This window comes from Apium graveolens, chromosome 4 (genome assembly GCF_009905375.1).
Source record: "Apium graveolens cultivar Ventura chromosome 4, ASM990537v1, whole genome shotgun sequence".
Lineage (NCBI taxonomy): Eukaryota > Viridiplantae > Streptophyta > Magnoliopsida > Apiales > Apiaceae > Apium > Apium graveolens.
The window spans coordinates 50,137,529-50,149,534 of NC_133650.1; the positions used below are offsets into that span (position 1 = coordinate 50,137,529).

The 12,006-nt window shown below is 33.3% G+C and overlaps 2 protein-coding genes across 2 annotated transcripts; both read left to right on the plus strand.

Annotated features, from left to right (window-relative positions):
* Nucleotides 1–1,056: 1,056 nt before the first annotated feature.
* On the plus strand, nucleotides 1,057–4,747 carry LOC141716734 (G-type lectin S-receptor-like serine/threonine-protein kinase B120). The gene is made up of 5 exons (XM_074518923.1): nucleotides 1,057–1,447; nucleotides 2,580–2,790; nucleotides 2,918–3,155; nucleotides 3,330–3,480; nucleotides 4,234–4,747. Exons 1-5 carry the CDS (start codon nucleotides 1,259–1,261, stop codon nucleotides 4,600–4,602), a joined length of 1,158 nt encoding a protein of 385 aa, XP_074375024.1. The 5' UTR covers nucleotides 1,057–1,258; the 3' UTR covers nucleotides 4,603–4,747.
* Nucleotides 4,748–5,624: 877 nt separating this feature from the next.
* On the plus strand, nucleotides 5,625–7,382 carry LOC141716735 (transcription factor BEE 3-like). The gene is made up of 6 exons (XM_074518924.1): nucleotides 5,625–6,072; nucleotides 6,179–6,298; nucleotides 6,402–6,467; nucleotides 6,585–6,653; nucleotides 6,791–6,871; nucleotides 7,050–7,382. Exons 1-6 carry the CDS (start codon nucleotides 5,695–5,697, stop codon nucleotides 7,179–7,181), a joined length of 846 nt encoding a protein of 281 aa, XP_074375025.1. The 5' UTR covers nucleotides 5,625–5,694; the 3' UTR covers nucleotides 7,182–7,382.
* Nucleotides 7,383–12,006: the final 4,624 nt, after the last annotated feature.

Sequence of the window (12,006 nt, forward strand, 5' to 3'; positions counted from 1 at the left end):
TGGACTTGGTATAGGAGACTTGGTAGTCAAGTCTCTGAATTAGGATAGACTTAGGAGTCCTAGGAAGTAGGAAGCTGATCCCTTATCCTATGAGGTTCCTTGGAGGCCAATCTACAAAGATTTACATCCCCACTAGGACTTATCTTAATAGTTGTTTTTCTCCCTTATTAATTAATTACGAAATTAATTAATAATCAGGGTTTTGGGCCTTCTTTGTTCCATCAGGCCTGATCTGGTCCATCAGGTCTGATCAATGTGGTAACCTTTCTGGTCTGAATATCATACATCTTCTTATTGGGCCTAGCAGCCCACACCTTATACAATCAATGTAATATTTAATTATACAATCAGCATTTATTTATCCCTATCAGGATGCGAGTTTTTCGCGTGATATATGTTCTGTGTGTACTTTGTATTTACAATTGAATCTCGAATATTTGTGTGTGCGTTTCCTCCTAACACGTTACTATTTAGTTCATTGGTACTCAAGATAAAATAACCGATCCATTGACTAAGGACTTGAGCATGCTATATTCCTTAAGTCGAGGTAGGGGATGGGACTTTTTAGCCCAACATGATTCGTGTATGACAGTAACCCAATACACCTGAAAGGAGATCTCTCAAAGTGTATTAAATATGGTAATAACAAGTTATAAAGGTTAGTTGGATGTATTTTAACAATAGATGTGGAGTCTATTAAGATATATTCACCGCAAGTACTGTAAAAATATTTTTAAAGAGAAGGTGTTTTTGCAAAAATATTTTTTTTTAGAAAAATTTCGTAAATATTTTAAAAAGAATATGTAAAATAGAGCGGAGGGAATATATTATTATATTTCAACTAAAGGACTTGTTTACTTGATTTTATTAGAGTAAAGAGACCAGGTCACACTTGATGCGTAAAACTTTTAAACATGATGAAAGCAGATTATTTGACTTTAACTACTTTTTTGCAAAAAAAGAAGAAATTATTATTAGTTATTGTTTCTACTACACAATTGAACAGACATTTGGCAATAAAGTTTAGTCATACTCCATTAAACTAATCATTCAATAAAATTTAAAAATGTAATAAATCTCTGAATGATGCCGCGTTGCTGACTATACATACAAAAGTCACATATGTAATTGTGGTGAACAATACTTAAGCAAATCAAATTTAATAAAGCGCAGATTACTAATTGTGTTTAACGTGAGTCTGAGTAAATTGTAGGTGGGTATAGAAAATATAATAACTTGCGCACATTGTAATGCTTGAATGAGGTATTTTAAAGGGCTATGTAGTTATTTAAAGAAGCGGGTGATGCGAAGTAGAACTAAGAAAGATGAAGATGATGGTGGTGGGTTGGGGCACTTGTTTTTCGAGCTGCGAGCTTTGCAGATTGCAACAAATTTTTTGTCTGAGTTGAATATGCTTGGACATGGTGGATTTGGCCCTGTTTATAAGGTACTCTTTAATCACTCTCTCTTGCTTGGGTTTCGAATGATATATGCACGTCAAAGTTGGAATTAGAGACAGTAAAACTGATGCGTTCTGGAGTTATGTTTTTCTTTTTGTCACAAATATGTTAAGAACATTTCAAGTTTGAATGGTGTTTTTCTGAAAATAGGTCTTTATTTTTGCTGGACACGATAATTATTTTTTGCGGGACAAGAACTGTATTCTTTGGTTCTCTTTCAAAAGTGGTTCTTGTTTGGTTTCTTAAGCTGAAAACGATTAAGTATGAAATGAAAAGAAATAGTTATTATGTTAATATTAGAGTCTTTTGAAGGTCTATAATTATAATGTTAAACATAAGTTTCTTTTCATTTGCTGCTAGTATCGTTATATTTTGAGGGCTGTTTTTGCTAGCAAAATTTCTGGAATTTTGTGATGTTAATGTACTAATTTGTTAATTTTGTACTGTTTTTTTATTCAGTTCGATAAAAAAGAATTTAATCGTGTTCCCTGTCATGTTGCAATTGCATGTTTTTATGTTTGTGATTCGTATTGCAATCCCAGTTTTTGAACTCGTGGCGTGGATAGGGTTGGGCCTTCGGGGGGAATGTCCAAGATGGGTTCATTAGTCACACTAATGTTGTTTACTTTCTTTCAAATTTGGCACAATTGTGGAGTAATATCCTATACTTTTAATTCTATACTAGGCAACTCAATCCAGCTTAGCTTGTTTCGCTTGCTACTTAATTAAGTGGATCCATAATGTTTAGAGAATCTGCGCAGTGGTAAATTGGTAATTACATATAGTGAAATTTACAAAAAAATCTTCCAGCCCGAAGGTTACAATAATCAATCTTCGTTGAAAAGGTTTTGGTCTTTCCTAACAGAATTTTTCCCCTTGGGACCTGACTATAAATGTGTAAATAGTAGTATGTATATCTCCGGAACAGATTTTTATTCTTTCTTGCAGAGAGCTTGTATATATTGTTACTTTCTGGATATTGACGTATTCACTAGGGATTGACAATTTCACATTGACTAACATGGGATTATCGCAAAACCTCTATTGAATTTATTAGAGGAGCCAACTTTCTATGTTATTGCATTAAGATAAAATTAATGCGCAGTTTGATTCATGCAGGGACTTATGCCTGATGGTCAAGAAGTAGCTGTGAAGAAGCTATCCCTGGAATCAAGACAGGGACTAAGAGAATTCACTAATGAGGTGAAACTTTTATTAAAAGTTCAGCACAAGAATTTGGTCATGTTGCTGGGATGCTGCATTGAAGGACCTGAGAAGATGCTTGTGTATGAGTATCTTCAGAACAAGAGCCTTGACTATTTCCTCTTTGGTAAAATAAACCTATCTGCATGCTAAACTTCTTAACGTTTGTAGAATGTAATATAAGCACTTCTAAAAGTGTAAGGTGTTGCAGCTGCTTTTGAGTTTTTGACAAATTTCACAAACCGATTTTGCAGATAAAAGGAAGTCTGCATCACTGGATTGGGCCCACAGATTCCGAATAATTAATGGAATTGTTAGGGGTCTTCTTTACCTCCATGAAGAAGCTCCTGTAAGAATTATTCATCGAGATATTAAAGCTAGTAATATATTGTTGGATGAGCAATTGAATCCTAAAATATCTGATTTTGGGTTAGCAAGGCTTTTTCCGGGGGATGATACACATTTCAATACATTTAGGATCTCTGGTACTCAGTGAGTTTTTTTTTCCTTTCTTTCGTTTTTGTAGTTAGTAACCCTAGGATTGTTAAGCCCTTAATCACATAATTGACTAGCACACCAACTTGAATCTGAGTAAGCAAAATCCCTTTTCATGCTATATGATTTAATATTCCTTTTACTAATGTAAACACTCCCTTATGAATTTAGTGGATATATGGCACCTGAGTATGCAATGCGTGGATATTTGTCAGTCAAAACAGATGTTTTTAGCTTCGGAGTTTTGCTACTTGAGATTGTGAGTGGCAGAAAAAATTTTGATCGGCTGCTTGTTTCTGAAAAGAGAGATCTTTTAAGCTATGTAAGTCACCTGGAATGTGTTTCCTATCTAGTTATGAAATAGCTCGATAGCATAGTCAGTCGATTTTTTTTTATTTTCTCCTTTTCACCATTATTTCATCGTTGATGGTGCAGAAGCTGAAACATTTGCAGTACACTTCGGCTCTATGTAGATTTTCAGTAGCATTTGACTTTAAAACTGAAAATTAAAGTAATAAGGTGTTCTATTGAAGTATATTATCAAAAATTAAGAGCATCTCTTTCGGGCCAGTCTTTATGTTCATAAAGTCCTCTTTTTCCAAGTTTCATTTATTCATCCTGTTAGCCAGCCACTGATCTCAGATTGAACTTTGATTTAAATGAGGTTATAGAAAATTCTTATCAGCTAATATGTTGATGATTTTGTGGATACATTTGGTTTCCAGATTATCAGGTAGGAAGCATGGTTGTAATAATCACACTGGAATGGATATGAAATTCCCCATTAGTTGAAATATTCCAAGTAAATGTATTGGTGGATCTGTACTTTAGAAGCATGACTGAAATGTGCCTGAATTATAATGTCTATATATTATTATTGGTCTCATCGTATGTACATAATAATTGTTGATCAGGAAAGCAAATTCTACAAGCTATAACATCAACATGGGTTACATAATACTCAAGTAGACTGTGCCATCTGCTTTGTGGTTAATATGTTATAAATTTTTAATTGGACATGACCTCAAAAATAACGATTTACATATTTCTTGTTACAATCTGTCTTATTTAACAGGCATGGGAACTCTTTCAAGCCAAAAAGACACTGGAATTACTCGATGCAAGTCTTATCGAATGCAATCCTGATGAAGCAGCAATATGCATACAACTTGGATTATTATGCTGTCAAGCTAGTGTCTCAGAGAGACCTGATATGAATTCCATATACCTCATGCTATCCGGCGATTCACCAATTTTACCAAAACCTGGCTTACCTGCAATTCAGGGGCGCGGTGGGCACTGTACAATGACCACATCTGCTCTGACCAACACTAATGATAATAGTACACAAACCAAAATTGTCAAGGCATCTGCCGATAGTAGTTTTGTTGAGGAATATTCTAGAAATTCCATGTCATATTCTTCCATGGATGAAGGTAGATAGATAGGTTCCAAATTGCTTTTAGATTATGCTATGCATGTATTCTATGTAAATTTTCCTTATTTGCTCTGTATCTAAAACAATAATATTCAATTCTATGTATATATTTTTAGGTGAAGGGCTCAAATGTCACTTGTATCCCGCGTTCTTCACAAGATTATATTAAACTATTACCAGGAATAGTTTGTGTTAGATGATTTTATAATGCTCCGCGTTCTGGCAATAGTTTACCAAATTTTTTAAGAGACAGGGTAAACTGAATAGTCAAGTGTAGATGTTACATCCGAATTGTGGAGATAGTTATATAAGTTGCTCAATAACTCGAAATCAACCAAAGTGATTGGCCCAATTCGACAGCTTGTGTAAAGTCATTATCGAGTTCATACTCACTGATCAGACTGAAGTAATGTAAATCTGTTAGAATGACCCTGTTGTATAGGAGAACTGTGCTTAATTTGTCAGTTGTGTGTATCCTGAATTGCAATTGGTCGAACATCATTTCAGAATTCATACAGATGCATGGAACATCTACCTTATACATTCACAGCTTACCTACTTGTCTTCACTTCAAAAGGCTGTAGCTTTCTTCCATACTTTTTGCTGCTTTTTTTTTTCCATTTCATCTCATTAGCTTCCAATAATTCCCCATTAGCTCCCAAAAATAGTCTCATGTATCCAGCTTTGTTAAATCCCTTTTTGATATAATATTCTTTTGGAAATATTTAATACAAGTGGCCAACAATGGCCCATACTATTGGATATACCTCCTGATATGGCCCTACCTGGGAAACACAATTATCTGATTCTTCAATTTCCACGTGGCCCCTCAAATGCTTCCTAAAATACTTACCCAACTCTTTTCTTAATTTGGTAGGAATTTACATGCATTTATTTATTTAATAAATTGAAAAACAATATTGAAAAAATGCAGTTGTGCATTTTCTAACTAGTAATTTTATAGGAAAAAGTTCAATGTTTTATTAGGCCATGGTCAACAGTGATCCTGCATTATATATAGCACTCCCACAATCTCTAAGCATCAAAACATATTTGCTTTGGCTCATTTCTTACGCTCTCAGAAAACATTAACCTTACATGGCTCATTACACATCAGATATGCACACCTTCAACTCACCACTTTCTTTGCTAGAGTTCGATCCAAATATGGAACTCATCATGAATCAGCTCGTACAAACAAATCCAACTGCCATGCACACCTCAAATTCAAATTTGAATAGCCTCATCGGCTTTTCTATCGATAATTTTATTACTCAAGTGCCTGAATTCCCAGGTAACTTGGCAGATAATTTCCCAGAATTTTCGGAAGATAATAAGAACTTGATGCAAGAATTAGCCCCTGTCGCGGAAAATGATTTCCATAAGTCTAAGAAGAGTATAGCATTACATGAAGTGGAAAGCTGCTCTGATAACTCGACCCCTCAAGCGTCTGATAGCGGGAACAAGAGAAAAAATGTAACGTCTCCTCTTTCTTCTATTCTCTTCTTTTGCTTGCTTGATCACTCTGTTATCTGAAGGATCATATTTTTTTTTGGTCTAATCTTTAATTTACTGTATACAGAGTTCCGGAAGGGGTAAAAGATCGAAAAACAGTGATAAGGAAGAAGAGAAACCAAAGGGTGTGGTGCATGTCAGAGCTAGAAGGGGCCAAGCCACTGATAGTCACAGTTTAGCAGAAAGGGTAAGAAGATTCCAAAACATTTCACTTTTTTCCTTGGTTTTGGTCTATAATTCACATTACCCTCTATACTCTGATTAATGACCACAAAATTGATATGAAACAGGTTCGAAGAGGAAAAATCAACCAAAAAATAAAATGCTTGCAGGACATCGTACCAGGTTGCCACAAGGTGAACTTTTTATCCAGTATTGCAGATATCTAACTAGTCCTGTTAGAGATTAATAATTATTTGAGGATGAGAAATGACATTAGACTTATCATATATTTTTTTTGACCTTATTGGCAGACAATGGGAATGGCAGTAATGTTGGATGAGATTATTAACTATGTTCAGTCGTTGCAGAATCAAGTTGACGTGAGTCTCTACCAATATTCCTTTTTTTTTTTTGTTAAATGTCTACCAATATTCTTCTATTTGTCTTTATGAACAGAAATGTAGCAAATAAATACCAACTCACTCTTTGCTTCTTTTTCTTTTTGGTCCATTTTTAGTTCCTTTCTATGAAACTCACAGCAGCAAGCACATTCCATGATTTCCACTCTGATTCCACCGATGCATTTGAATTACTACAGGTGCTCAAATTCATCACTTTATAATGTCTCACACATTTCTTTATCGCTAAACTGGTCAATCGCATAAATTTAAATACCCGTACACCTATATCCAAATTATGTTGCCGATAAGTGGATAAATTAGAATGATAAGAAATGGAATTGAATTTGAATGTTTTTTTTATTTGAATTTATGCAGAGTGCAAATGCATATGAGGCACAAAAAATGCAAAGAGTTGGAAGAAGAGGATATGAAGAGGGTGGTTGCACACAATTTGGTCCCCTTGACCTTACTTTTGGCACTTACCCTACACACCCATACAATTCTTGAAGAAAAAAAAAAAAAAGATCCTTTATTTTCCCTCAATCACTATCCCCCCATCAATTGTAGTAGTTTGTTTGTCCCTCTTTTCATTTCAGGGATTTTCCATGATAAGAAAATATGTTAAAATTTGATTGGTTTTTCAGTAATAAATATTGATGAACCCCCAATTCTTCCAATAAAAATGCTTAAAATTCATAAAATTTAGTATTTAATGTGTGGCCAAGGACACATAATAAACAAATCCTTCATTTTATACCACATTTCATTAATTGCACACTTGTTCTCATTTATTTGTACTAATCCTCGCACGTGTCGACAAATTTTTCAAATGATAATAGAGTTAATATCACGATGTTTACTCTCACGCTCCTAACTACTTTCACTCGTTCGCCTATCATATTAGGACTTTTAAGCCTAATGAGTGTACAATAAACTAACGGTTTCTCTGGCATTCAATAAACAAAAACTTTTATAATTTTGACTTGTTTTGATTGATCAACACTTCTTAATAATAACGGACCCCCTGTATTTACAACAATTTCATCAATCAAAACACTCTAAACTTTATAAATTTTTGTGTTTAGCATATGCCCATACCCACACATTATACAAACTCATAAACTAAATTTGATCATAAGAACATTGGACCTCTATCAATAATTTTACAAGTTGTTTCTCCATTATATTCTTCAATAAAATTACGACAATGAATCAAATTTTCCCTTCTCACAACTGCATCACTAACATAACGATAATGTAGTTTCGGAGTGTGTCTAACAATGCATTAAGATAAAACTTTACTCATTATACTTGTAACAATTTTTGTCAAATGACAAACTTGGAAAAAGTATAACTTGGGATTCGGAAAGATTACAAAAATGTTGGCTGAAATTGACTATAAAAATCAATCAACTAAGGTGCAGCTTGTCACCATTCACTGAATTTGCTACTCCCTGAATTCGTGTTGTAAAATATATATTAAATTATTTCAAAATCATAATCCCATACCCAGCCTAGGCAAAAAAAAAGAAAGAATATCAAGTACTACTTGAATTTGTGGTTACCGATTATACCCGCACAACTCATTTTGGCCTGAGGTGTTATAGCAAAGAGACACAGTGTCTGTTTGTTTACTCAAAGCGTAACCCTTTTCCTTGACAAAAACAGCTTCTTGACGTGGACTTGTATGTTTTCCTTTAATAACGGAGGACCGTTGTGGATGTATATGTATATGGAAAATTAGCTAGGCTGAACAAAAATTTGCATAATTGATCCATTACGTCATTTGAAGTGGTGTTTGGTAACTCTGCATCACATAATAATTTTTTTGCATAATGCTGCAGTAGAATTACAATACTTGTATTTGACAGAAGAAATTCAGGGAAAAAAATTATGAAAATACAATTGTTAACACCCAGTTCCTTGGAAGGAAAGTTAAACAAGTATAACCAAGAGTGATTTTTAATTTTTTTTGAAAATATAGTTATTTATTCCATATATTAAATTTTTTGACTTCATATACTAATATTTCTACACTACTTTGAAAAAAAAATTAAGAATTTTTTTTTGTAGATAAATGGTTTTTAACCACCCAAAAATGATATGAAAGTATAAGGAAAATTGTATGTAAACTTTCAAAAATAATACAGTAAATTGGGAAAATATATTTTTCATAAAATGAGCATACTAAATTTGAAATTACAATTATATAGAAATGAGTAATTTTTTGTTTTCTCAAGTTAGGAACACAAGATATGATAATGTTGTTTTGTAGACAACCTCATTTGCACGTGTTTTTAATCCGCGAGAGTAATCCGAAAATAAATTTCTTCTTCTTCAACATAACAATACAATATGATTTGAATAATAACACATTAAAGTAATGAAAAATATTGGATAACGAAATGAAAATAAAAATACAACAAATTCAAACCATCAATACTTTAAAATACAGCTTTTAGCTTGAAATCAACTAGGGACAATCCGACCTTCGAATTTATTAAATTTGAGCGTCGTTGATAGTGGTTTCCACCTCCCGCACCTTCTCCACCAACTGAGCACGAATCACAACCAACTTCTCCTGATAATATGTCCACAATTTCATCTTTATGTCATAGTGTTTCCTGTCCATCTCCTTGTAAAGTTGGTGAACAGCTTCCAAAGCACGACCTGTCAACAGCTCATCGAGCCAAACAAAGTAAGCACACGTCAGCCTAACACACCGCTCCCAACGCCTACCGGCATATTTATCGGTCCACATATTAAATATCTCAGATTTCACACCATAAAAGCACATTTCTTGCATTTGCATCACATCAATGGTTAAGATAAATATGAATGAGATTATAAACTTATGTGAGAAATGACAATTGAAAGCTGGTATTTATAGGCAAATATTGGAAACTGGTATGTATAGGCAATTGAGCTTGAGATGAAGAAAAGGGAGTACGAGGATGTAGTCGCAAGGTGTCTCAAACCCACGATGATGCTGGTATAGCTACAACCATATGTCATAGCACTCACGGCCCCGACCTGTGGCCATCGCGTGATACTCGGTCGAATAGGTACGCCTCGACCCACGGATATGGGGAGGGAGGTCATATGCATACATCCCCTGTGATATAAGAGGATGAGGATGTAAATGATGAGATTGCTAACGAGATTACGGTTCCAGAGTTTGATCAATATGTAGTTAATTCTGCGGATGACTATAAAATTTGCAGCTTGTTTCATTTTCCTATATTTACTTGCAATATATTTTTCTCATTCTATGTTTACCTATTCGATGTTCACTTGCAATGTAGTTTGTTCCCCATGTCAATGAAAAATGCATTCGTCATTACATTCATTTGTCTACAATATTACATAAATTTTTGTACTAATTGCGATAATATTCCCAAAGTTCATGACAATACTGTTATTAAGTCCTTATCGAAGGTTAAAACACTATATTCGTTTCTGATTTCTTTCCAGAAATTTTTTCTATCAAAGTATTGCAAACGTACTAGACCATTGATGAAAAAAATGTTTTTTTTCACATTCATGAAAATGGCTTTCGAGAACACAATGTTTCGTCGACTACCACTGTACCTTCTTTAGAGGTAGGAAAATCATATATATATATATAATTTCTCAATTAAAATAAAATTTACCCACTTCAAAAAGATTTATATCACTTGTGAAATATGAAAAAAATAAATGGAACCAAATTATTTTTCAATTTTATTGTACGACCCAAAAGTTCACTCTTCTTCAAAAAATCACTCTTTCTTGTATTTTTTCACATTTCCTTTTAAGAAACCATTTACGGGTGTCAAAAACTATATCTTCATAATTTATTTTTCTGATTTTTTTCCAAAATCTACAAGTATTGTACTTTTACTATAATATTAGGCAAAGAAAATTTTAATATATAAAAATACATTATTTGTTTTCATCCTCTCAAAAACCTTGTATGAATATTAATTTTACAAGTTTCTCGTTTTATAAAGGCAATAGGGGAGGGAAAAAGAAAAAAAATAAAAAAGTACACTACGCCACTTCAAGTGGTGCCAGATTTTCCCATCGCCACTTGAAGTGGATTAGTGTACTACTTTTGCAAATTTCATTCGACTGGTCTACTACTTTAACAACAATTACGTTCAAGTAGTTCAGAATTCGACGGGGCAATATATATAACCGAATTCCCCATTCACAAATCACAACCACAACCAAAACCACAACCACATACATGAATATATATAGCCAACTTCTGTAAAGATCCAAATGTATAAAAAAATCATCTCAGTAAATTATCTCGTAAGAGCAACTGCAACTTGTCATGTGACTTGACGTGAGATGATATTCTTGTTAGCATCTTACACTCGTAAAATAGATGGTTCAAGTTCAAATGAGATTTCATTGAAAGTGCAGAGTAAATATGTAACATCCCGATTTTTTTATAATTATTTTTAATTGAATTATTTGATTTAATTATTTATTAATGTCAGTGTGCTGTAGTTAAAATAGTTTTATAAGTTTATTTTTATTCTTATATTCAGAATATTATTTTAAGAGTATTAGTTTTTAAAAAATAGTAAGGCTTTATTAAAAAAGAGAGAGGGTTTTAATAAAAAAAGGGAGAAAGAAGGAAGAGTTAAGGTGTTAGATATATTTCATAATGTCATGTCTAATGTGATTTGTGTTTAGTTTTCAGATCTTACCTAAACAGGACAAATCAGTACTTAACTGGAATTTAGTACTTATACTGAAGTCAGAACTTAAGTGGTCAGAACTTAAGTTAGCAGGAGATATTTATCAGAAAATAATATCAGGACTTAAAGGAGACTTTCAGATAAGGAAGGAGACTGATTGAAAGGAAAGAAGATCAAGACAAACGCAAGAAGAGATATGCATGAAGAAGGAATTCTATGAAGAATAGAATACTTGAAAGAAAAGATATCTGATTGATATATTTTAGGAAGCAGAATTATATTCCATATCAATTAGCGATTATCTTGTAACTGTGTAGTATATAAACACAGACATAGGTTTACACTATAAGTGTTATCATTATCGAGAATAATATTCATTGTAACCCTAGCAGCTCTCGTGATATTTGTTCATCACTGAGAGAGGACAATTCCATATTGTAACAGAGTTTATTATATTGAATAAAGTCTGTTTTTTGTTACTTGAGTTCTTTAATTCGATTTGATTGTGATAAACACTGTATTCAACCCCCTTCTACAGTGTGTGTGACCTAACAAGTGGTATCAGAGCAGATCTGTTAACATACAAACATTTTAAGATCCAAAAACAATCATGTCTGAAGAAGAAACTCCAACCAAGC

Coding starts and splice junctions, on each gene's coding strand:
- LOC141716734 (XM_074518923.1), top strand. CDS start 1,259: ATGAGGTATTTTAAAGGGCTATGTAGTTATTTAAAGAAGCGGGTGATG. Junction 1,448..2,579: donor GATTTGGCCCTGTTTATAAG/GTACTCTTTAAT, acceptor TGATTCATGCAG/GGACTTATGCCTGATGGTCA. Junction 2,791..2,917: donor CCTTGACTATTTCCTCTTTG/GTAAAATAAACC, acceptor CCGATTTTGCAG/ATAAAAGGAAGTCTGCATCA.
- LOC141716735 (XM_074518924.1), top strand. CDS start 5,695: ATGGCTCATTACACATCAGATATGCACACCTTCAACTCACCACTTTCT. Junction 6,468..6,584: donor TCGTACCAGGTTGCCACAAG/GTGAACTTTTTA, acceptor CCTTATTGGCAG/ACAATGGGAATGGCAGTAAT. Junction 6,654..6,790: donor CGTTGCAGAATCAAGTTGAC/GTGAGTCTCTAC, acceptor GTCCATTTTTAG/TTCCTTTCTATGAAACTCAC.